At 37.9% G+C, this 25,482-nt stretch overlaps 1 protein-coding gene across 7 annotated transcripts in view; it reads left to right on the top strand.

The window, feature by feature from the left end:
* The window catches only part of DYM (dymeclin), a 382,159-nt gene that overhangs the window by 47,427 nt on the left and 309,250 nt on the right, over window positions 1-25,482 (top strand). For all 7 annotated transcript variants that reach the window (XM_021092922.1, XM_021092897.1, XM_021092955.1 and 4 more), the window contains exons 3-6: window positions 3,395-3,447; window positions 20,190-20,283; window positions 21,809-21,942; window positions 25,330-25,402. In XM_021092922.1, the coding sequence (XP_020948581.1) occupies window positions 3,395-3,447; window positions 20,190-20,283; window positions 21,809-21,942; window positions 25,330-25,402 (354 nt within the window). The remainder of the gene's footprint in view (window positions 1-3,394; window positions 3,448-20,189; window positions 20,284-21,808; window positions 21,943-25,329; window positions 25,403-25,482) is intronic.

Genomic DNA, 25,482 nt, shown 5'->3' with positions numbered 1-25,482 from the left:
ATGAAACAGGTGAAATTAACTTCAACAATATATTTCATTTGGCCCAATAGATCCCAAATATTATAATTTCATGAACGTAAGGATTAATAATGAAGTATTTTCTATTAAAAAAAAATCTTTGCAGTCAACAGTCTGGTACGTATTTTATATCTCAGTGCACCTCAGTTTGGGCTGGCCACATTTCAAGTAGTCAGCCGCTACATGTAGCTAGGGGTTACCACATTGGACAACATAGTTCTGGAACTAGCTAAAGCAATCCATTTTTTTTCATAGTTTCTCTTAAAATTTTCTTGTCATAAGCCTTAATGCTTATGGATTGCTCTTTTTAAAAGTATGCTTCATCAGCCACAGCAGAGAACCCTAGGAGGTAGGATTTTTAAACTAGCCATGGAAGACTTGCCCATTTGGAGGATTTGCTGTGTGCCATGTGTATTGGCAGAGCAGAACACAAATTTTTAAACCAGTCACCAGGCTCTAAGGCTGGTTCTTGTTTTTCCTAATCTTCTGATTCCCGGAATGTTACTTTTAAAGTCCTTGGAAGCTTCAGTTTGCTTATCTATTAAAATTGGGTTTATGAGGGGCTTGCTCATTAGAAAAGGTTTTAATGGAATTTAAATGTGCTAATAAATTGGAAAGTGCTTTGAAAAACATTTAAGAGTTATACAAATGTAAAGCATTATTTTAATTTACTAACTGGGAAAAAAGCAGTGTATTTTGGAATCTGTAATAGCTACTACTACTGAGATTTTATTTTGTGCCAGGCACTGTTCTCAGTGCTCTTATACCTATTACATAATTTAATGATAACACTTTTGAAGCAGGTACAGTTATTACTATCATCTCTGTTTTATATATGAGGCATAAAGAGTTAAGAAACTATCCTAAGCTTACATAGCTAGTAACTAGTTGAATTGGAATTGGAAGGCACTTTTTTTTTTTTATTGTAGCAAAATACGCACCACATAAAGTTTATTATTTTAACCATTTTAAAGTGTACCCTTCTGTGGTATTAAGTACATTCACACTGTTGTTTAACTGTCTCCACCCTCCATCTCTAGAACTTTTTCATCTTCCCCAACTGAAACTCTGAGTTTACCACACACCAACTCCTCATTCCCTCCCCTCCCACCTCCCTGCCTCCAACCACACCAATGGCCAACCACCATTTATGAATCTGACTACTTTAGGGACCTTATATATAAGTGGAATCATACAATATTTATCTTTTTGTGACTGGCTTATTTCACTTAGTGTAATGTTTTCAAAGTAACATGTTAGAATTTCCCTTTTTAAGGCTGAATAATAGTCCATTGTCTGTATATACCCCATTTAGTGCCATCATTCATCCGTCAGCAGACGCTTTGGTTGCTTCCACCTTTTGGCTATTGTGAGTAATGCTGTGAATGTCAGTGTACAAATATATCTGTTTGAGTCCCTGCTTTTAATCCTTTTGGGTATATGTATAACCAGAAGTGGAATTGCTGGATCATATGGTAATACCATATTTGATTTTTTGAAAAATTGGCTTACTGTTTTTCACAGCACCTGTACTATTTTACACACCCACCTGCAATACACAAGGGCATGTTACTTACTTATGTCCCCTCCAACACTTACTCTCCTTTCCTTTTCTCTTCTTTGCTCTGCTTTTTGCTATTAAGAAATAATAGCCATCCTAATGGGTATGAACTGGTATTCATTGTGGTTTTGTTTTACATTTCCCTAATGACTAATGATGTTGAACATCTTTTCATAAACCTTTTGGCAATTTTTATGTTTTCTTTAGAGAAATGTCTGTCTGAACCCTTTACCTATTTTTAAATTGGGTTTTGTTGTTTCAGAGTGTTTTTTTAGGGCTGCACCTATGGCATATGGAAGTTGCTGGGCTACAGATCGAATCAGAGCTGCAGCTGCCAGTCTATGCCACAGCCACAGCAATGCCAGATCCGAGCTGTGTCTGAGACCTACACTGTAGCTTACAGCAATGTCGGATTCTTAACCCACTGAGTGAGGCCAGGGATCAAACCTGTGTCCTCACGGATACTAGTCAGGTTTGTTACTGATGAGCCACAATGGGAAGTCCTGTGCCAGAGTTTTTAAAAAATACATTCTAGGTATTAACACCTTATCAGGTGTATTATTTGCAAATATTTTCTCCCATTCTCTTGGGTTGACTTTTCACTGTTGATAGTATCCCCTGATGTGCAAAAGTTTTTAATTTTGATGAAGTCCAGTTTACGAATGTTTTTCTTTTGATGCCTTTGTTTTTGGTGTCACCTCCAAGAAGTCATTGCTGAATCCCTTGTCATGAAGCTTTCTCTGTTTTTAAATATAAGAATGTTTTTGTGGTGTTCCTGTTATGGCTCGGCAGAAAGGAATCCAACTAGGAACCATGAGGTTGTGGCTTCGATCCCTGGCCTTGCTCAGTGGGCTAAGTATCCGTTGTTGCTGTCAGCTATGGTGTAGGTCACAGATGTGGCTCGGATCCAGGGTTGCTGTGGCATAGGCCAGTGGCTACAGCTCCGATTAGACCTCTAGCCTGTGAACCTCCATATGCTGCAGGTGTGGCCTTAAAAAAAAGACAAACAAAAAACAAAAACAAAAACAAACCCTCTAGTCTCTGTGTCTCCTGTCAGTTTGCATCTTTTTTCTGTTTTTCTCTATATAAATTACTGAGGTTTATGCATGTGCTCTCTTTCTCTTCTTCCCTTTTGTTGTTGTTGAACTATTTGAAAGTTTTTTTTTTTTTTTTTTTGGTCTTTTTAGGGCTATACCCATGGCATATGGAGGTTCCCAGGCTAGGGGTCCAGTCCCAGCTATAGCTACCACCCTTCGCCAGAACCACAGCAATGTGGGACCCGAGTCACGTCTGTGACCTACACCACAGCTCACAGCAACGCCAGGGATCGAACCCGAGTCCTCATGGATATTAGTCGGGTTTGTTAACCGCTGAGCCACGACGGGAACTCCCTGAAAGTATTAGATATTGTGAGACTTAAAGTATTTCTTAAAAATAATGACATTTTTCTAAGTAACTATAATCCTGTGATCAGCACTGCCCTTGGACCTGGGTACTTGGGACCCCTGCCTTGTGCTCTGTGCTTGGGAATACCTTTCTTGAATTTTTCCAGGTCCCTTCAGCCCTCCTTCCTCTCCACTTCAGTACCCACTAGGTAGGGCGCCCCAAGTGGTTTTCTTTTAGTAGTTTTGTGTTGAGTAAATTTTCTAATTACATTGAGAATAGAAGCTTAACTTCATTTTGATGATTTTATTGTTCACCACTCTATACTGTATTTTCCTTCTAAATTGTCTTTCTTATCTTTCTATGTTCCTTTAACTGGTTAGTGTGTACATAGGGGTATAATTATTAATTACCTTTCTTTTCTTTCTCTAGTACCGAGTTGAAGCTCTTGGAGGAGGCAACCATTTCAGTCTGCAGGTCTTTAGGTAAGGAGGAAAAATGAGAGAGAAAGGGTGGGGAGAGAGAGAGAGTGTGTGTGTAATGTGTATATATATGTATGTGTATGAAGGAAATTATTTCAGAATTTCTGTTAAAATTTTTATTAGTATAATATGAATTGAATTAGTGAGGTGATATATTTTTGATGATGATAATTACAATAGTACTAATAATTCTGTCATGGTTTTCACTGATGCTACTAGAGAGTACCATTCAGTTAACAGCAGTGAGTCACATGTGATTAGTTCCAAGTAGTGCTAATAGACTCTGCTAAGCCAAAGAGCTTGTTCTTTTTGTGAATTTCGAAATACTGAGAAAACCTAAATATTATTAGTTTAGTAGTTGACTGTATAGTTCCTAGAGAATATAGGATCATTCATCCTTTGCTTTGTCAACCACATGTACTATGTATGCTGTTGTCGGCCATGCTAACTAGAATAATTATCGCTCATTAATTGGAAAATATGTTAGGAAGCTTCTCAAATTAGTAGTAACAACTTGGTGTTATAGTAAAGTACATGGGCTCTGGAATTATTTTATGATCTTAATTACAGCTCTGCTACTTATCAGCTCAGCTTGAATTTCCTCCTGTAAATTCCAGGGTTCTCAGAAGGAGAAAATCAGATAACATATGAAATATCCAGTATTGTGTCTGGCATCTCATAATTATTCATTATTTCTGTCAACAAATTTCATTTTTTGGGACCTCATTTATCAATACTTTCAATTTGGTAGTTACTGGATTTTTTTTTTTTTTTTGCTTTTAGGGCTGCACCTGTGTCATATGGAGGCTCCCAGGCTAGGGGTCTAATCAGAGCTACAGCTGCCGGCCTATGCCAGAGCCACAACAACGTGGGGTCTGAGTCATGTCTGTGACCTACACCACAGCTCACGGCAATGCCGGATCCTTAACCCACTGAGCAAGGCCAGGGATTGAACCCGCAACCTTGTGGTTCCAATCGGATTCATTTCCGCTACGCCATGACGGGAACTCCCTTGGTAGTTATTGGAAAGAAATGTGAATGCTTAAAAGATGTGAATAGTTATATGTGTCATTGTTACTTTGAAAATCGGAGATAATGTAGCGAAATGCCTGTTGTACAGGAACTTAAGAAGTGATAACAAGCTTGTTTTGAATCAAGCTTGGGGTAAGCTCCATGTAAGTTGTGTGGCTAACTCCCATATAAGTTACTCTGCCAGAAGCAGTCTTTGATGAAATATTTTTGCTTTTAAAAACAAATTATGTTGGTAATGATAGAGATGTTATCATAATAGTTGCCTTGAATTTTGTTTGCAGTTAAATAGATTTGAGAATTTTGCACTAAACAGATCTGGCTTTCAAAAAGTTGACAGCTTGCTGATAATTAATTTTATATTTAACAGTGATATCAATGCAGTTATTATGGTGATGACTTTGAATGTGACCTTGGGGTTTTTACAGAAATAACATTTTAAAATTGGGAGTAATATTTACTTATTAATATAATGTGGAAAGCATACCAAAATGGAAAAAAAGAAGTAATTGCTCATAATTCCACAACCCTGAATAGCCCTTTTAATGTTTTGCCTTCTATTACTTATTCTTTGGATATACATTTACAAACATATATGCATGTGCACAATTATTTTAATCTTTGTTTTTCACTTGATATTCTGTATTTAAGTATGTCATTCTATATTTAAAACTTTAGGGAACAGCAAAAAAAAAAGAATATATGTATGTGTATTATATATGTTAATGCCAAAAATATGTGTTAATATATATATATTTAATTCCAAAAATTCCAACAGTATAGTGGTACAGTTAAAATTTTCCTGCATTACCCAGTTTGGGAAATCACTGCTGATCTTCTTTGCTAAGATTTTGTTCAGAGTATTATGTATTTATTTATATGGATAGTTTTATGTAAGTGGTATTATTTATATGTTGTTTTTACTCAACAGTATTCAGAAACTTATTTTCACATCCATAAATATAAATGTATATATCAACCTTTAAGAGCTATGTGGGTATGCAACAATTCTCTCTTTGGTCTGAAAATGTTTTCATTTTTCTTTCACTTTTGGAAGATGTGTTTGCTGACTGTAGAACAGTTTGGCATTAATTTCTTTCTGTACTTTAGTACATCATTCTGTTCTTGTTCCTCTCATTTTTGTTGAGTTTAAAGCTGTCAGTATTACTACTGTTGTTTTGAAAACAATGAAGTTTTTTTTTCTTCTGCATGCTTTTAAGGTTTTCTTTTTTGTCCTTTGGTTTTCAGCATCTTAGAATAATATGCTGAGGAGTGTCTTATATGGTACGTTTGTCACAACTAAGGAATCAGCATTGGTACATTACTGTCAACTAAACTTGATACTTTACTCAGATTTCTTTCCTCCCTCTCTCCCTCCTTCCCTCCCTTCTTTCCTGCTTGAGATTTGTAAAGGTTCTTAAATCTGTGGGTTGATGTCTTTCATCAGTTTTGGAAAATTCTCAACTATTATTGATTGATACATTGATTCTGTCCTGTTTTGCCTGTCCTATCTTTCTAGGATCTCTGTTATACTTCTGTTAACATCTTCATTGTGTCCCGTATGCCTGCTAGGCTTTTACAAAATTTTACATTATTTTTTTCTCTATGACCTTCGGTAGAATATTTTCTGTTAACCTGTCTTTAGTTTACTAATCTTTTCTTCTGTTAAACCCATCTACTGAGATTTTTTTTAAACTACAATTTTAAGGGAGTTTCTGTTGTGGCTTAGCGGTAATGAACCCTACTAGTATCCATGAGGATGTGGGTTCAATCCCTGGCCTTGTTCAGTGGGTTAAAGGATCTGGCATTGCCATGTGCTGCGGTGTAGTTTGCAGATATGGTTCGGATTCTGTGTTGCTGTGGCTGTGGCATAGGCTGGCAGCTACAGCTCCTATTCCACTCCTTGCCTGGGAACTTCCATATGTCACAGGTGCAGCCCTAAAAAGATAAAAAAAAAATTTTTTTTAAATTTAGAATAGCTTTAGATTTATAGAAAAGTTGCAGAGCTTTGTAGCAGTCCCATGTAACCCTCATCAGTTTCCTTTATTGTCAACATCTTATACAGTACGTTTGTCACAACTAAGGAATCAGCATTGGTACTTTACTGTCAACTAAACTTGACACTTTACTCAGATTTCACTAGTTTTCCCAAATGTCCTTTTCCTGTTCCAGGATACTACATTACATTTAGTTATCAAGTAGCCTTAACTTCCTCTGGTCTGGCTCTTTCTCAGATTTTCTTCATTTTTAATGGCTTCTACAGTTTTGAGGAGTACTTGTAGAGTAGTTTCTAGAATGTCCCTTAGTTTGTTTGATATTTTGCTCTTGTGGCTAGATGGGGGTTTGTGGGAGGAAGATCATAGAAGTGACCTACTGTTTTGAATACATCATATCATGGGTACATGCTATTAATGTGAGTTTCACTAATGATCTTGACTTTGATTGTGTGGCAGGGTTGTATTTGTCAATTTTCTTAATTATAAAATTGTGCCCCTTGCTGTTGCCTTGATTTTTTTTTTAAACTGATATATTCTTGTGTGGGTCTTTTTTCACTCCTTTTACTGGAGATAAACGATGGAGTCTTTCAGTTAAAAAATGCATTTCCTTCAGATGTGAAGGATTTTCTTTTAAGGTTTCTTTTCTAATTTCTCCCCATCAATTTTTAAAAAAATTTTTATTTATTATTATTTTTTTTTACAGAATAAAATACATATATTTACACACAATTACATTCACACAGATTATTATAACATGGATCTTAAGAAACAGATTAAGTGACTCCCACTGGAGAAGTGGAATGGAAAATATGCTGAGGCAAATAGGAAGTTTATTCTATACTTTATCCCAATTTTATGGCTTTCATCTTTACTACTTAGTTTTATCTATTACATTTCAATTTTTCTTTAAAAATTAGCATTATATTAAATTGTTATATTATGCAACTAAAATTTATAAAGAAAGCCTTATATACCATTAAATATTTTATATAGCATAGTAAAAAGAATGACAACTGGTAAGCATAACAAAAATAATACACCCTCTGAAAATAAGTAAAATATAAAATGCATAAGTTGGTTAAAAAACAGTGTAACTATATAAATATGTCCTCACAATTTGTTCCATCTCATTGATTCTTCAATAAAGGCATTACACCATTCTAGGTGATGTGATAAACAAGACGTTATAGACTTTACATTGTACCTTGGGGAGAAATGGTTATTAATAATACAATTGTAGAACTGTATTATTTAATTGTACAGTGGCATTATGTAATTATAATTATCATAAGTTCTTTGCTGGAAAGGAAATCAGAATCAGATCTAAGAAGACTTCAGCATTCCAAGAATGATGTCAAATGACCCCCTTCATGGTGGATTATGCACTTATTTACTGTGAGATATATTTCTTCTCCAGAGATTCCTTGTTTGTGTATCAATTGTAGATTTTTGGTTTGCAGTTATTCTGAAGTTTTGATGTAAGAGTCTATATGTATATGAGATTGTTTTAAGTTGTTGGTCTCTTAATTGCAAGTTCATCTCTGGTGTCCCGCATTTGTACCCACCTTTTCTCATGATTTCTGATTTTGATGGTATAATTGTGCATGGATGATTTTGTATCTTTACTGTATACATACCTTTACTGGTGAGCCTTGTCATTTGTGGAATTTTTGTTTCCTGTTGCTGATCTTTTCTTTCCTGCCTAGAGAAATTCCTTTAGTATTTGTTGTAAGGCTGGTTTAGTGTTGCTGAATTCTCTCAGCTTTTGCTTATCTGAGAAGGTTTTTATTTCCCCTTCAAATCTGAATGAGAACCTTGCTGGGTAGAGTATTCTTGGTTGGAGGTTTTTTCCTTTCATCACGTTAAGTATATCATGCCACTCCCTTCTGGCCTGCAGAGTTTCTGCTGAAAAATCTGCCGATAATCTTATTGGGGTTCCCTTGTATGTTACTTGTTTCTTTTCCCTAGCTGCTTTCAAGATTTTCTCTTTGTCTTTAATTTTGGTCAGTTTGATTATTATGTGTCTCGGTGTGTTCCTCCTTAGGTTTATTTTATTTGGTACTCGTTGTGCTTGCTGGATTTGAGCAGGTGGTTCCTTTCCCATGTTAGAGAAATTTTCGGCTATTATCTCTTGGAATATTTTTTCTGTGCCCTTCTCTCTCTCTTCTCCTTCTGGCACCCCTATAATACAGATGTTGGTGCGTTTAACATTGTCCCAGAGGTCCCTGAGACTCTCTTCATTTTTTTTTCAATCTTTTTTCTCTTTTCTGTTCTGCATCCGTAATTTCTTCTAATCTGTCCTCCACCTCGCTTATTTGTTTTTCTGCCTCCTATATTTTGCTGTTACCTGCTTCTAGTGAGTTTTTTATTTCAGTTATTGTATTTTGTATCTCTTCTTGTTTAAGTTTTATATCTTGTATCTCTTTGGTTAGTATTTCCTGTAAGTTATCCATCTTTGCCTCCAGTTTATTTCCAATGTCTTGCATCATCTTCAGCATCGACAGTCTAAAGTCTTTTTCCTGGAGGCTGAGAATCTCCCATTGCTTAGCTGATTTTCTGGGGTTTTTCCTTTCTCCCTCATCTGAGTTATAGTTCTCTGTCTTTTCATTTTTATAAGTTTTTGGTGTGGTGACCTTTTTATAGATAATAAAGCTGTAGCCTCTCTTACTTTTGGTGTCTGCCCCCCTGTGGCTGAAGTCAGTATATCTGCCTTGATTTTGAAGGAGAGTTTTTCTGCATACAGAATTTTGGTTGGCGTTTATTTTCTCTCATCCCTTTGTCATTCCATGGCCTTTCAGACTCCTTTTTTCTCAGATGAGGAGGCTATTCTTTTTTGTTGTTGTTGTTAAATTACTCAATTTTATTACATTTATAGTTGTACAGTGATCATCATGATTTTATAGCATTTCCATCCCAAACCGCCAGCCCATCCCCTCACCCCCAAACCTGTCTCTTTTGGAAACCATAAGCTTTTCAAAGTCTGTGAGTCAGTATCTGTTCTGCAAAGAAGTTCATTGTGTCATTTTTTTAGATCCAACATGTAAGTGATATCATATGATGTTGGTGTCTCACTGTCTGACTAACTTCACTTAGCATGATAATTTCTAGGTCCATCCATGTTGCTGCAAATGCTGTTATTTCTTTCCTTTTAATGGCTGAGTAATATTCCATTGTGGATATGTACCACATCTTCTTTATCTATTCCTCTGTCAATGGGCATTTGGGTTGTTTCCATGTCTTGGCTATTGTATATAGTTCTGCAATGAACACTGGAGTACATATATCTTTTCTAGTCATGGTTTTCTCTGGACAGGTGCCCAGGAATGGGATTGCTGAATCAAATGGTAATTCTATTTTCAGTTTTCTGAGGCTTCTCCATACTGTTTTCCACAGTGGTTGCACCAATTTACATTCCCACCAACAGTGTAATAGGGTTTCCTTTTCTCCACACCCTCTCCAGCATTTATGGTTTGTAGACTATTTTTGATGATGGCCATTCTGGCTGGTGTAAGGTGGTACCTCATAGTGGTTTTGATTTGCATTTCTCTAATAATGAGTGATGTTGAACCATCTTTTCATATGTTTTTTGGCTATCTGTATGTCTTCTTTGGAGAATTGTCTGTTTAGATATTCTGCCATTTTTTGATGGAGTTGTTTGTTTTTTTTTGGCATTGAGCAGTAGGAGGTGTTTATAAATTTTGGGGATTAATCCCTTGTCGGTCACTTCAGTTGCAAATATTTTCTCCTATTCTGTGGGTTGTCTTTTCATTATGTTTAGGGTTTCCTTTGCTGTGCAGAAACTTTTAAGTCCCATTTGTTTATTTTTCTTTTTATTGTCATTACTCTAGTAGGTGGATCTGAGAAGATACTGCTGTGGTTTATGTTGGAGAGTGTTTGGCCTATGTTTTCCTCTAATAGTTTTATAGTGTCTGGTTGTGTATTTAGGTCTTTAATCCATTTTGAGTTTATTTTTGAGTATGGTGTTAGGGAGTGTTCTGAATTCATTCTTTTACATGCGGCTGTCCAGTTTTCCCAACACCACTTATTGAAGGGGCTTTCTCTTCTCCATTGTATATTCTTGGCCTCCTTTGTCGTAGATTAGTTGGCTGTAGGTGCATGGGTTTAATTCTGGGCTTTCTATCCTGTTCCACTCATCTATATTTCTGTCTTTGTGCCAGTATCATACAGTTTTGATGACTGTTGCTTTGTAGTATAGTCTGAAGTCTGGGAGCCTGATTCCTCCAGCTCCATTTTTCTTTTTCAGGATGTCTTTGGCTATTCTGGGTCTTTTGTGCTTCCAAACAAACTTTAAGGTATTTTGTTTGAGTTCTGTGAAAAAAATGTCCTAGGTACTTTGATAGGGATTGCATTGAATCTGTAGATTGCCTTGGGTAGTATAATCATTTTGATAATATTGATTCTTCCAATCCAAGAGCATGGTATGTCTTTCCATCTGTTTGTTTCATGTTTTATTTCTTTCATCAGTGTCTTATAGTTTCCAGAGTACAGGTCTTTTGACTCTTTAGGTAGGTTTATTCCTAAGTATTTTATTCTTTTGGATGTGGTGGTAAATGGGATCATTTGCCTAATTTCTCTTCCTCATCTTTTGCTGTTAGTATATAGAAATGCAGTTGATTTCTGTGTATTAATTTTGTATTCTGAGACTTTGCCAAATTCATGGATGAGCTCTAACAGTTTTCTGGTAGAGTCTTTAGGATTCTCTAGGTATAGTATCATGTCATCTGCAAATAGTGGTAGTTTTACTTCATCCTTTCCAATTTGGATTCCTTTTATTGCTTTTACTTCTCTGATTGCCATGGCTAGGACTCCCAGAACTATGTTAAATAGTAGTGGTGAGAGCAGACATCCTTGTCTTGTTCCTGATCTCAGCGGGAATTCTTTCAGCTTTTCACCATTGAGAATGATGTTAGCTGTGGGTTTGTCACATATGGCCTTTATTATGTTGAGGTAGATTCTCTCTATGCCCACTTTCTGAAGGGTTTTTATCAGAAATGTGTGTTGGATTTTGTCAAAGGCTTTTTCTGCGTCTATTGAGAGGATCATATGGTTTTTATTCTTCAGTTTGTTAATGTGGTATATCACACTGATTGATTTGTGGATATTGAAGAATCCTTGGAATAAATCCCACTTGATCATGGTGTACAATCCTTTTAATGTATTGTTGGATTCAGTTTGCTAGTATTTTGTTGAGGTTTTTTCTATCGATGTTCATCAGTGAAATTGGCCTGTAGTTTCCTTTTTTGGTGGTATCTTTGTCTGGTTTTGGTATCAGGGTGATGGTGGCCTCATAGAAGGAGTTTGGGAGTGTTCCTTCCTCTACCATTTGTTGGAAGTTTTTTAATCACAGTTTCAATTTTAGTACTTGTGATTGGTCCATTCACTTTTTCTATTTCATCTTGGTTTAGTCTTGGAAGATTGTATTTTTCTAAGAATGTGTCTATTTCTTCTAGATTTTCAGTTTTATTGGCATGTAGTTGCTTATAGAAGTTCTTATGATCCTTTTTATTTCTGTGATGTCCATTGTAACTTCTCCTTTTTCTAATTTTATTAGAAAATAAAATTTCTAATTTTATTGATTTGAGTTTTCTTTTTTTCTTGGTAAGTCTGACTAAGGGTTTATCAATTTCATTGATCTTTTCAAAGAACCAGCTTTTTGTTTCATTGATCTTTTCTATGGTTTTCTCCATTTCTATTTTATTTATTTCTGCTCTGATCATTATGATTTCTTTTCCTCTGCTAACTTTAGGTTTTGCCTGTTCCTCTCTCTAGCTGCTTTAGGTGTAAAGTTAGGTTGTTTCTTTGAGATTTTTCTTCTTTCCTGAAGTAGGCTTGTATTGCTATAACCTTCCCTCTTAGAACTGCTTTTGCTGCATCTCATAGGTTTTGGAGTGCTGTATCTTTGTTGTCATTTGCCTCAAGGTATTTTTAAATTTCCTATTTGATTTCTTCTGTGATCCATTGGTTGTTTAGTAGTAGCATGTTGTTTAGTCTCCACATGTTTTTGTTTTTTGTAGTTTTGTTCTTTTTGATTTCCAGTCATATACCATTGTTGTTAGACAAGATGCTTGATATAATTTCAGTTTTCTTAAAGTTATTGAGGATTGATTTGTAGCCCAGAATGTCATCAATCCTAGAGAATGTTCTTGTGCACTTGAGAAGAATATGTATTCTGCTGCTCTTGGATGCAATGTCCTATAAATCTCTCTTAAGTCCATCTGGTCTAATGCTTCATTTAGGGCCTGTGTTTCCTTGTTGATTTTCTGTCTGGATGATCTGTCCATTGCTGTAAGTGGGGTGTTAAAGTCCTCCACTGTTATTGTGTTATTGTCAATTTCTCCTTTAAGGTTGTTAGCAGTTGCCTTATAGATCGTGGTAATCCTATGTTGGGTGCATGTATATTTACAATTGCTATATCTTCTTATTGGATTGATTCATTGATCCTTATGTAATGTCCTTCTTTGTCTCTTATAATATTCTGTATTTTAAGGTCTATTTTGTCTGATATGAGTATTTCTGTTCCAGCTTTCTTCTGATTCCCATTGGCATGGAATATTTTCTTCCATCCTTTCACTTTGTGTATGTCCCTAGAAGTGAAGTGGGTCTCTTGAAGACATCATATATATGGGTCTTGTTTTTGTATCCATTCAGCCAGTTTGTGTCTTTTGGGTGAGGCATTTAGTCCATTTACATTTAAGGTAATTGTTGATATATATGTTCTTATTGCCATTTTTACTAACTGTTTTGGATTTGTTTTTGTTGCTCTTTTTTCTTCCCTTCTTCTCTTGATGTCTTCTCTTGTGGTGTGATGACTATCTTTCATGTTGTATTTGAGTTGATTTTTCTTATTTGTGTGTGTATCTATTGTAGATTTTTGGTTTGCAGTTACTCTGAAGTTTTGATATAAGAGTCTCTCTCTATATATATGAGATTGTTTTAAGATGTTGGTATCTTAATTGCAGGTGCATCTCCTGTGTCCTGCATTTGTACCCTCCGCTTCTCACGATTTCTGATTTTGGTAGGGTTTATACGTGAATGATTTCCTACATTTACTGCTTATATGCCTTTACTGGTGATCCTTGTCATTTGTGATATTTTTGTTTCTAGTTGTGGCCTTTTCTTTTCTGCTTATTAAAGTTCCTCTTGGAGTTCCCATCGTGGCTCAGTGGTTAACGAATCCGACTAGGAACCAGAGGTTGTAGGTTCGATCCCTGGCCTTGCTCAGTGGGTTAAGGATCTGGCGTTGCCCTGAGCTGTGGTGTAGGTCACAGACGTGACTCAGATTCCGATTTGCTGTGCCTGTGGTGTAGGCCAGTGGCTACAGCTCCGATTAGACCCATAGCCTGGGAAGCTCCATATGCCGTGGGATTGGCCCTAGAAAAGACAGAAAGCCAATAATAATAATAATAATAATAATAATAATAATAATAATAATAATGATGATGATAAAGTTACTCTAGTATTTGTCATAAAGCTGGTTTAGTGTTGTTGAATTCTCTTAGCTTTTGCTTGTCTGTGAAGCTTTTGATTTCTCCTTCAAATCTCAATGAGAGCCTTGCTGGGTAGAGTAATCTTGGAGGTTTTTTCCTTTCATCACATGAAGTATATTGTGCCACTCCCTTCTGGCCTGCAGAGTTTCTGCTGAAAAATGTGCTGATAGCCTTATTGGGGTTCCCTTGTATGTTACTTGTTTCTTTTCCCTAGCTGCTTTCAGTATTTTCTCTTTGTTTTTAATTTTGGGCTATTTGATTGATATGTGTCTCAGGGTGTTCTTCCTTGAGTTTATTTTATATGGTACTCGTGCCTCCTGGATTTGAGTGAGCGGTTCCTTTCTCATGTTAGGGAAGTTTTCCCTGGTATTATCTCTTGGAATATTTTTTTCTGTCCCCTTCTCTCGCTCTTCTCCTTCTGGCACCCCTATAATATGGATGTTGGTGCATGTAATGTTTTCCCAGTGGTCCCCGAGACTCTCTTCATTTCTTTTCAGTCTTTTTTTCTCTTTTCTCTTCTGCTCAGTGATTTCTACTAATCTGTCCTCCACCTTGCTTATTTGTTCTTCTACCAGCTGTATTTGCTCTTGGTTGCTTCTAATGAATTTTTCAGTTATTGTATTTTGCATCTCTGCTTGCTTAAGTTTTAAATCTTGTATTTATTTGCACAGTGTTTGTTGTAGATTATCAGTCTTTGCCTCCAGGCTATTTTGGATGTCCTGCATCATCTTCACTGTCATTAATTTAAAGTCTTTTTCCTGGAGGCTGCTAATAATCTCTAGGTCAGTTAGCTATTTTTCTGTTTTTTTTCCTTTCTCCCTTATCTGAGTTATAGTTCCTTACCTTTTCATTTTTTGTAGGATTTGGTGTGGTCTTTTTGCAGACAATAGAATTGTAGCCTCTCTTACTTCTGATGTCTGCCACCCTTGTGGCTGAAGTTGAGAAGGGAGCTTGCTATAGGTTTCCTCATGAGAGGGACTCGTGCCTGCCCACTGGTAGGTGGAGCTGGTTCCTTTCCCTCTGGTTGATGGGACTTTGTCTCTAGGTGAGATTAGAGGTAGCTGTGTGCCTGGGGGGTCTTTAGACAGGCTGTTTACTGATGGGTGGGGCTGTGATCCCATGTGGATTATTGTTTGGCCTGGGGCTTCTCAGCACTGATGGGTGGGGCAAGATTTTCCCAAAATGGCCACCTCTAGAGGAACACACACTGATGAACACTCCCGAGACCTTTGCCTCCAGTGGCCTTCCCCACAACAAGCCACAGTCACCCTGTTTTCCCAGGATATCCTCCACGAACTGCAGTCAGGTCTGACCCAGATACCTATGGAGTCTCTGCTTCTGCACACAAACCCCACTGGCCCTCAATGCCAGACGCTCTGGGAGCTCTTTCTCCCAATGCAAGATCCCTATGTATAGGCATCCAATGTGGGGCTCAGAACTCTTACTCCTGTAGGTGAGTCTCTGTGATACAGTTACTTTCCAGTGTGTGGGCTGCCCACCCGCTGGGTATGGGGTTGTTAATATCGTGTAATCCCCTTCTACTGTCTTGATGTGGCCTCCTCTTTGTCTTTTGGAATAGGATATCTTTTTGAAAGTTCATTTGGTTGAAGGTTGTTCAGCATTTGGTTGTAATTTTGTTGTTTTTATGAGAGAAGGTGAATTCCAGTCCTTCTAATCCACCATCTTAATCCCTTATGAGAACTTTGTTTTTTTTTTTTTTGTTTTTTTTTTTTGCTTGATAATCATTTTTAAAATTTTGCACTGTGTGTATCTTCAGAGAGGTCTGCTCTTTAATTATATTGCTGTTTCCCTGTAAGTGATGAGTCATTTTTTTCCCCCTTAATTGCTATCAAGGTTTTATCTCTGTCTTTATAACATTTTAAAATTTATTCTTTGTCCTATATAGGGTTTGTTGATAGTCTTGGACTTGTAGGTTAATGTTTTTATCAATTTGGGGATGTTTGTGGCCATTATTTTTGTTGGGCTTTTTATATTTATTTTTATTACTTTTTCCCCTGAATCTACACAGAAAGTTTTCTGGGTCCAAGACAGATCTATCTTCCTCCTTCCTTCCTTTCTCTTTTTTGGTCAGCACCTGTGGCATGCAGAAGTTCCCAGGCTAGGGGTCAAATCAGATGCAGCTGCTGGGCTCTACCATAGCCATAGCAACGTGGGATCTCAGCCACATCCCAACTACACCATAGATCATGGCAAAATTGGCTCCTTAACCCACTGAGTGAGGCCAGAGATTGGACCCAAGTCCTCATGGATACTAGTTGGGTTCGTTAACACTGAACCACAACATGAACTCCAGATTTCTTATTAAATACCTCACAGTAAGTTATCAATGCCTTTTTCTTCCTTCTTCCTAGTTCTTACCCACTAAATAGTGCTGTGAGAGCCAGGTCAGTTTTATGTGAGGAGGTGAGGGACAAGGTAAAATGATTTTCCTTGCTTATTAAAGGGGAAGGAGTTGGCTGTCCCCTCCTATCTTTACCCAGCTCTTTGGTATGTAAATAGAATCTCTAGAACCCAGATACCTTCCCTCTTCCCTCTCTTGGCTTTTTAGACCTACAGGTGTCTCCTAGCTCTGGGAACTTCTTTCCTCCTTGAAACATAAATATTTGGGAAGATAATGCTGTAGTTTCTCCTGCACCATTAGATTCACCCTTGGTGTTTATCATACCACAGCAGTAACCAGAGACATAGCAGTGACAGTACTGGATCCATAACCTGTAGAGCCCCAGGGAACTCCAGGTTGCTTGGTTTAAATGAGACCTTCTATTACTCCTTCTCTTTGGCTTTGATTTTGCTGAGAATTCCAAAAATTCCAAATTGAACATGTGGATAACATTTTTTTCTACTTCTACCCTCAGCATAAGCTCTGCGTTTGCTTAGTTTAATTCTTCAGTTGTTTTACGGGAGTTGTGGCCCCTGAATGTGTATAGAAAGTTGTTGGGTGGCATAATTAGCACGAATTTTCTGGTTGGAGTAGATAAAGGTATTTTCAGGCAGTTAGGTTTACTAATGACCCATTGATTACCAAATAAAATTTTGGTTCAGTTCTGTAAAATTGTATGTAGTTAGTGGAAGTATTTCCTGTGGGTTTTTTTGTTGTTGTTTAAAGGACTATCCTGATTCAGCATTTTTGTGATCTTTATCTTTTTGTATATTTTCATGGGTACTTTATTTTTAATTCTTTATTTAAAAATTTCATATTCATACAAAGGCAGACAATAATATAATGACCTCCCATATGCTCATCTCCCGGTTTATTTATTTATTTATTTTGCTTTTTAGGGCTGCACTCGTGGCATATGGAGTTCCCAGGCTAGGGGCCAAATTGGATCTGCAGCTGCTAGCCTATGCCAAAGCCACAGCCACATCAGATCCTAGCTGTGTCTACAACTGACACCATAGCTCACAGCAACACCAGATCTTTAACCCACTGAGAAAGGCCATGGATTGAACCTGAGTCCTCATGGACACTAGTTGGGTTCGTTTACCACTGAGCCAAGACCGGAACTCCTCAGATTTCTAACTGTCTTAGTTTGTTTGAATCTGGAGCCAAGTCAGGTCCACATCTATTTATTGAAGAATGTAGGTAGTAGAGTTACCCGCAACGTAGATTTTGTTGATTTCATCCTTATGGACTATTAACATTTCTCTGCCTCTATATTTTCTATATATTGGTTATTGCATCTTGGGGCTCATGGGTATTTTTGTGAGATAATGGAAAGGTTGTTGCAGAGGCTGGAAACAAGTTCCACCTCTCACCCACATGGAGATCCTCTGTATAATACCCTTATCTGAGTACTACCCAGACTTTGCTGGAACCCTTGTGGAGGTAGGGAATTCCCTTCTTTCCACAAAAGCCACTTCAGTGATCACATTGCTGCAAGGTCAGACTCAGGAGTCAAATGAGTTAATTTTCTATTGCCTAAGTGTTATTGTTATCTTAATTTTTGCAGATGAAGAAACTGAGGCATGGGGAGGTTAAGTTGCCAAGTGTCATACAGCTAGTTAGTCAGTGGTGGAGCTGTGCTTTGAACCTAGCTAGTTACCTTCTATAGTCCAGTTCCATATGCTTTTCTGCCTTCTTGTCAGATGTTCCCTGTTCCTACTCTGGCTTTAGAAGCTCCTTCAACTTCAACATAGCATTTGATTTTTGTCAGTTAAGTTTGATCCTGTTAAATTCTATTGAATTATTTTGGATTATTGAGTCTACCATTGGGTATTGTTTGTGGAGCATTGTTAAGTGTACTTAATTTTATAAATGTATTGCCCCATCAGCATCTTATCCAAAAAAGCCCAATGGGAACTTAACTTAGAATGTCAGGGAGTTCTCTTTTTAAGTAGTTCCATGTATACATGCTGTGTGAATGAAAAGGGTACACAAAACTTTAATTACATCAATCTAGTGGTCTTGGTTGTTCTTTCCAACAGTACAGGGTTGTTTGTTATTTTAATAGCTAACCATTTATAAATTCAGACAATTACTTATAAAACTGTTCATGAACACAAGATTGTAAAGTTGGGATTCTGAATTATGGTTATAGTCCTGTCAGCCTCAGTTCTTTGTTTCAGCATTTTGTTTTGATTTACAGGAGCTAGGTAATATTAATTCACACATAGATGCACTTGAAAGCATTAACTGGTTTTTAAAAAACAGGATGTCTTTTTTTTTTTTTTTTAAATGCCTGCATCTGTAGCATATGGAAGTTCCCAGGCTAGGGGTCAAATCAGAGCTGCAGCTGCCAGTCTATATCACAGCTGTAGCAGCTGGTGATCTGAGCCACATCTGTGACCTGTGCTAGAGCTTGTAGCAATGCTGATCCTTAACCCCCCCTGAACAAGGCCAGGAATTGAACCCATATCCTCCTGGATACTAGTGAGGTTCTTAACTAGCTGAACCACAATGGGAACTCCAAAAAAAATCCCAAAAAAACAAAAAACCCAGTTTGTCCTGAAGTCTCAGGATATTTCATTAAAGTACAGTGAAATCTTGAAGGTAGGAAATTTTCATTTTATGTATGTATGTATGTATGTTTTTTAGGGCCACACCTGTAGCATATGGAGGTTCCCAGGCTACAGGTCCAATTGGAGCTACAGCTGCTGGCCTATACCACAGCCATAGCAATGCCATATCCGAGATACATCTGTGGCCTACACCACAGCTCAGGGTAACACTGGATCCGTAACCAACTAAGCAAGGCCAGGGATTGAACCTGCATCCTCATGGATACTAGTCAGATTTGTTACCACTGAGCCACAACGGGAACTCCAGAAATTTTTCTTTCAAAGTGAATTTCTAACAAAAGCTTTTTTTTTTTGTTTTTTGTTTTTGGCTGTGCCCGAGGCATACAGAAGTTCCCAGGCCAGGCCAGAGATCAAACCTGGCCACGACAGTTTTGCCACAAAAGTGACCCGAGCCACAGTGTGACAATGCCAAATCCTTAACCGCTAGCTCACTGGGAAACTCCACAATACCTGATATCTTAATTGCATATCTGTTCTGGATTATGAAAGCTGGATGAATCCTGCCCTAACTTAGAGCACAGATTGCTCCTTGTCACTCACAGTGGTGCTCTCCAACCAGCAGCACTGGCATCACCTGGGAGACTATCACAGGTGCAGAATCAGAATTTAAACTTTAATAAGAATGCCCTATGATTTAAATGCACATTGAACTTTGAGAACTTCAGTAGTGTGGAGTGGACCTGGGATTCTGTACTTCCAGCAAGCTCCAGATAATGAAATGCTGTTGCTGCTAGTCTATGAACCACGGATGGATTAGCAGTGCTACACATTTGAGTACAGTGAGAAGGTTATGCAGTTACTTGCATTGATTCTCAAGCTGTGACGGGAACGCATACCCAGCAGATAGGCCTTAGTTGGACAGTTACTGAGCACAAAGCAGGTATGCTGTAACGGTGTTCTTATTCCCATGTACATCTCTTCTTGACAGTGTTGGATTCTGAGATGAGAAGGCTGTTTTCTCCTACATCTTGGAAATCATTTTTTGTTACTTAGAATTATGACTAAACACTGCTTTTTTTCTCATTGGTAATTTCCCTAATTATATTTGAAATTTTCAATAAGGTTGGTCTCTGAGCAACTTCAATTTGACATTTGGTTTTATAAGTATGACATTTCCACTTTGACTTCAGTTTTTCATTTTAACTTTTTAAAACCTTTTTTTCTCTTGCAGTTGAAAACAATCCACGAACAGGAAACCTTGGTGCACTCATTAAGGTCTTCCTTTCTAGAACCAAAGAACTAAAACTTTCAGCAGAATGTCAAAAGTAAGCTGGCTGATTAAATCAGGTTCTCTTTGTATTTTAACAATATTAGTATTTTTTTCATTTATTGATAGAAATAGTTTATGGTCTTTTGGAAACTGTAAAGGAATTACTCTCACTATTAAGGGAAGCAAGTAAAAGGGGTTTTAATTTATTGTTCAAGTATAAATTCTGCAGTCTGTTTGATTTTGGCATTTTAGACAATCTTTAGGAATGCATTCTTTAAGATTAATTATGTAATTATTATTTAAAAAGGTAATTTTCTCCTCTTACCGCTGCTGATTGTATCTAGTTTAAATGCCAGAGTATTTAATGCTAGAGATGCTAGAGTATTATTTCATTCTACATTTGTTTCATTTATGTCTTTTTTTTTTTTTTTTTTTTTTTTTTTGTCTTTTTAGGGCCACACCCTCGGCATATGAAGGTTCCCAGGCTAGGGGCTGAATTGGAGCTGTAGCCAGTTGCCTACACTGCAGCCACAGCAACACCAGATCCTTAACCCACTGAGCAAGGCCAGGGATTGAATCTGCATCTTCAATGGATGCTAGTCAGATTAGTTTCCATTGAACTATGATGGGAACTCCTAGTTTTTGTCTTTCATATTAAATGAATGAAGGTTTGGAGTAGATATTATAGTTTTATATTTACATAGTGGAAAGTTCACCTTCTATGCAGTCAAGCATTTTTTTTTTTTTTTTTTGTCTTTTTGTCTTTTGTTGTTGTTGTTGTTGTTGCTATTTCTTGGGCCGCTCCCGCTGCATATGGAGGTTCCCAGGCTAGGAGTTGAATCGGAGCTGTAGCCACTGGCCTACGCCAGAACCACAGCAACGCAGGATCCGAGCCGCGTCTGCAACCTACACCACAGCTCACGGCAACACCAGATCGTTAACCCACTGAGCAAGGGCAGGGACCGAACCCGCAACCTCATGGTTCCTAGTCGGATTCGTTAACCACTGCGCCACAATGGGAACTCCCAAGCATTTTTTTGAAGCCATTTTTTGGATGGCCATTTCTTAAATGATTACTCATTCCCCTGCTTCCAAACAATTTATATCAAATCCAATGAAAATTTTTCTTGTGAGTCCATGATTATCAATATAAACAGCTGGTATTGTACTGTGCAGCTGGTGATGGATGCCCTGTTTAAAATTTTGGTTGTGAGTTTGCGTATATTCTCTTTATGTTACTATACTTTTTTATTTTTTCTGTTTTTTACTTTTCTTTGAGTTGCCTGTGTGTGGGACAACTATAAAGATCAGAACAAAGAGCAGTCCATGCCTAAAGGAAAAAAAAATTTTAAGTTGACTCACTGTCTAAAATACACAGAATGAGATGTGAGGTAAACTATAGTAGGTAGCCCTGGTCCAGTGTCATAAATCATGAACCATGAAAAAAGATATGGACCCTGTTCTAATATTACAAAATGTTACAAATCTCAAAATGATTGAGAAATCATGGGCTAGAAATAAACTGATCAGGCTCACGATTAACACTGATTCTTATGCGATGTTGGTCTTTTCCTTTCTAGTCACATCTTCATTTGGCAGACACACAATGCTTTGTTTATTATTTGCTGTTTGCTGAAAGTGTTCATTTGTGAGATGTCTGAGGAAGAGTTGCAACTTCATTTTACTTATGAAGAAAAATCTCCTGGCAGTTACAGTAAGTATTGCCTTTGAAGATGATTTGGGGATAACAAGTGTAACACATAAGAATAAAATTTGAAGAATAAAAGTATAATTTTCAAAATTCCATTTTTCCTTCCATAATTTTCTTTTTTTTTTTTTTTTGTCTTTTTTTATTTTGTGTGTGTGTTTTGTAGGGCTGTGCCTGCAGCATATGGAGGTTCCCAGGCTAGGGGTCTAATCGTAGCTGTAACCACTGGCCTATGCCAGAGCTACAGCAATGCAAGATCCGAGTCTGCAGCCTACACCACAGCTCATGGCAACGCTGGATCCTTAACCCACTGGGCGAGGCCAGGGATTGAACCCACAACCTCATGATTCCTACTCAGATTCCTTAACCACTGAGCCACGATGGGAATTCCACATAATTTTCATTTTTAAATGACCTTGACACCATCACTCTTTCTTTCCAGCATCTGTATTTAAAACATTGTGCCGGTTGCTTGGCTGAATGTTATAAAACTGGTCAGTGTATTTGGTCTAAAGTGTTCTTTAGGGAGCCAGTGAGTGATTTTAAATGTTCTTGCTGGGCTTGGACATTCTCTAGTCTAAGTCAAGGAATGACAGTTCAGCAAACTCATATTGAATATATATCGTATGTCGTCAGACCAGCTTGTTGGAATTGGTTGTTAACTCGCTTGGGTTATGCTGGATAGCTTTGGCAGAGAGAGATTTAGGTAGCTCTTCTCATGACTTTCTTTACTAATTGAGCTAAGTCTCCTACTTCTAGAATGAGATTTAATGTGGTTATTGAACTTGATTCTTGCTGTGCATTCTTTTTAGCATTGATTGGTGTCTTCAGTGTGATTTAATAGTCTCTTCAAGCTTTGCACTTACCTCTTAGATGGCTACTGTGCCAAGGCAGCAAGGAATTTCTTCATAATATCTGAATATCGGGTGATACTATGATCTAGAAAAAAGAATTACTAAGCTTCTTTTTGAGATTTCAAGTGTTCTCATGTTTTGGAAGTAGCCACTAGATTTGTATTTAGATACTGTGATCAGTTCGGCAAACATCTATTAAGTGTATATTATGTGCCAAACTCTTTGTTTGTCACCCTCAAGAAGTACAAAGTCCGAGAGTCCCCATCGTGGCTCAGTGGAAACGAATCTGACTAGCATCTGTAAGGATGCAGGTTCAATCCCTAGCCTCGCTCAGTGGGTTAAGGATCTGGCATTGCTTTGAGCTGTGGTGTAGGTCACAGACACGGCTTGGATCTGGCTGTGGCTGTGGCATAGGCCGGCAGCTGCAGCTCCAATTCACCCCTAGCTTGGGAACCTCCATATGCTTCGGGTGTGGCCATAAAAAAAAAAAAAAAAGTATGAAGTTGAATAGGGGCCTGCCTTACTTGTAATCAGAAATTGTGTTATAATGTAACCAACATATATGATGACAGACAGATACACAAGGCATAGGTGCTGTTGAGAAGATGATGATGATGATTATTTTTTGTCTGTTGTCTTTTTAGGGCCACACCCATGGCATATGGCCACACCCACAGTCCCAGGCTAGGGGCCAATTGGAGCTGAAGCCAGCGGCTTATGCCACAGCCATAGCAATGTGGGAAATGAGCTGTGTCTGCGATCAACCCCACAGCTCAGGGAACGCTGGATCCTTAACCCACATCCTCATGGATGCTAGACAGGTTTGCTAACTGCTGAGCCATGATGGGAACTCCGAGATGATTGTTTTTATATAGGGTGAGACAAGAGAGTTGGGATTTATGGAGGAGATGGAGACCGAGGATGGCTCAAATAAATAAAGATTGGCTTTTTTAAAAAGTCAGGATTTTTTGTTGGTGGGCATTCCCAGCAGAGAGAATGTTATTGCTTATGGCATGTAGCAGGGAGCTTGGTGTGGCAGGGGTATAAATGGTGAAGGGAGTCATGGTGAGATAGAAAGGGATGCAGGGCCTGTATCTTGAAGGGTCTGATGCATTCACTTTGGGGCTTTGCGTTTTTTTTTCTGATAGTAGTAATCAGCTTAAAGCAGTTGAAGAGGTCTAAACCAGGCGAGTGAAGGGGTGGAATTTAGTTATTATCTCCCTTTAGTTAGCAGTCTGGAGTTTGGATTGGAGAGGAGTAAAATTGGGGGTAGGAATACTAATTAAGAAGGTTTAAAGATGTCATGGAATGGGTGTTCATTCATTAAATTTGCTTAACTGAAATGATGAAATAGTGAATGATAAGGAGTAAGGAAAGAGGTACTACAGAGAGGGGGGCTGTGTAATTCAGAGGACCTAGAGATTGCTTGGTTATAAGATGAGTAAGCAAGAACAGTCTGGGTTTGGGGCCTAAGTTACTGATGTAGTCTCCAAAAAGGAGAATACAGAGTAAAGTGGATTTGAAGTGTTAGGAGAGATGAGTTCAGTTTTGCACGTGTGGAGGTTGAGGGCTGGGCAAGAGGTCCAGGTGGAGGTGGCCAGTAGGTCATTAGATGTAAAGCTGTGAAGTGCAGTGGAGAGTCCGAGAGAGTAACTGGAGACCTGGAAGTCACCAGCATGAACGTGGTGGTCGATGAAGGGGGAACACAGGGAAGTGAAGAGAAGACACCTAGGGATGGAACTCTGGGGAACATGCCAGTGGTGAAGGGTATTCTGGGGAAGTGGATACTGGGAATGAATAGAAAAAGTAGCAGGTTAGAAAGAAGGTGAAGGGCCTGGGAATAGAAAGGATTTCACCAAGGAGCAGGTGTCAGTAGTGTCCAAAGCCAGGAGCCCCACGAGATTCTGATTGGCTTTGGAAGTTAGACGGTCACTTAGTTTAGAGCAGTTTGGGACAGAGAGGTATTTCTATCAGGACAGTCATTTGAAGCCCACCTTTGCTGCTTACTTATTCTGTGACTTGGGAAAACCATTTTGTCCTTGGCTCTTTGTGAAGAGCTGGTTGGCCTCTTAGCGGGTTCTAGTCTATGATGGTTATGGCTCCATGGGTTCAGAGAAGGTGCTTTGAGGGGATCAAGGGTGAGGTCAGGTATTTGTTGGAGGAGGAGGTGCAGGTAGTCTATTCCTGATTACAGCAAAGCTTCAGTTTTTATCTATTTGATATGTTTGACTTTAGTACATGATTTTATTTGAAAAAGCATAGCACAGTATAAGAAATAGAAAACTATTAGTCTGTAGGAACCATAGTTACCTTCAAGAATTTAAAGCTATATAATTAATAGCTGGTATTCAAAATTCCTCTACTAGATGAAGATTATAATAGATACTGACTTGCTCATGATACAGATTTTATTCAGGGGTCAACATTAGTGTTTGAGTGTCTAATAATAGCTCTTATCATTAGGAATTAAAACTGAACTTCTAAACAACCAAATTCTATTTTATGCTTTGTTAAAAAAATTTTTTATGTGTCTTACTAGGTTCTGACTCCGAAGATCTTTTGGAAGAATTGCTCTGCTGTTTGATGCAGTTAATCACTGATATTCCACTCTTGTAAGTTCTGGTCAAGCCAGGATTAGTTTTATCTTCTTTGTATATTGAAGATGACAGTTGATCATGTTGCAGAGTTTGTG

Source organism: Sus scrofa, chromosome 1 (genome assembly GCF_000003025.6).
Source record: "Sus scrofa isolate TJ Tabasco breed Duroc chromosome 1, Sscrofa11.1, whole genome shotgun sequence".
NCBI classification, from domain to species: Eukaryota; Metazoa; Chordata; class Mammalia; order Artiodactyla; family Suidae; genus Sus; species Sus scrofa.
Note: the sequence above shows the minus strand (reverse complement) of the source record. Positions and strands in the feature narration are given on the sequence as shown.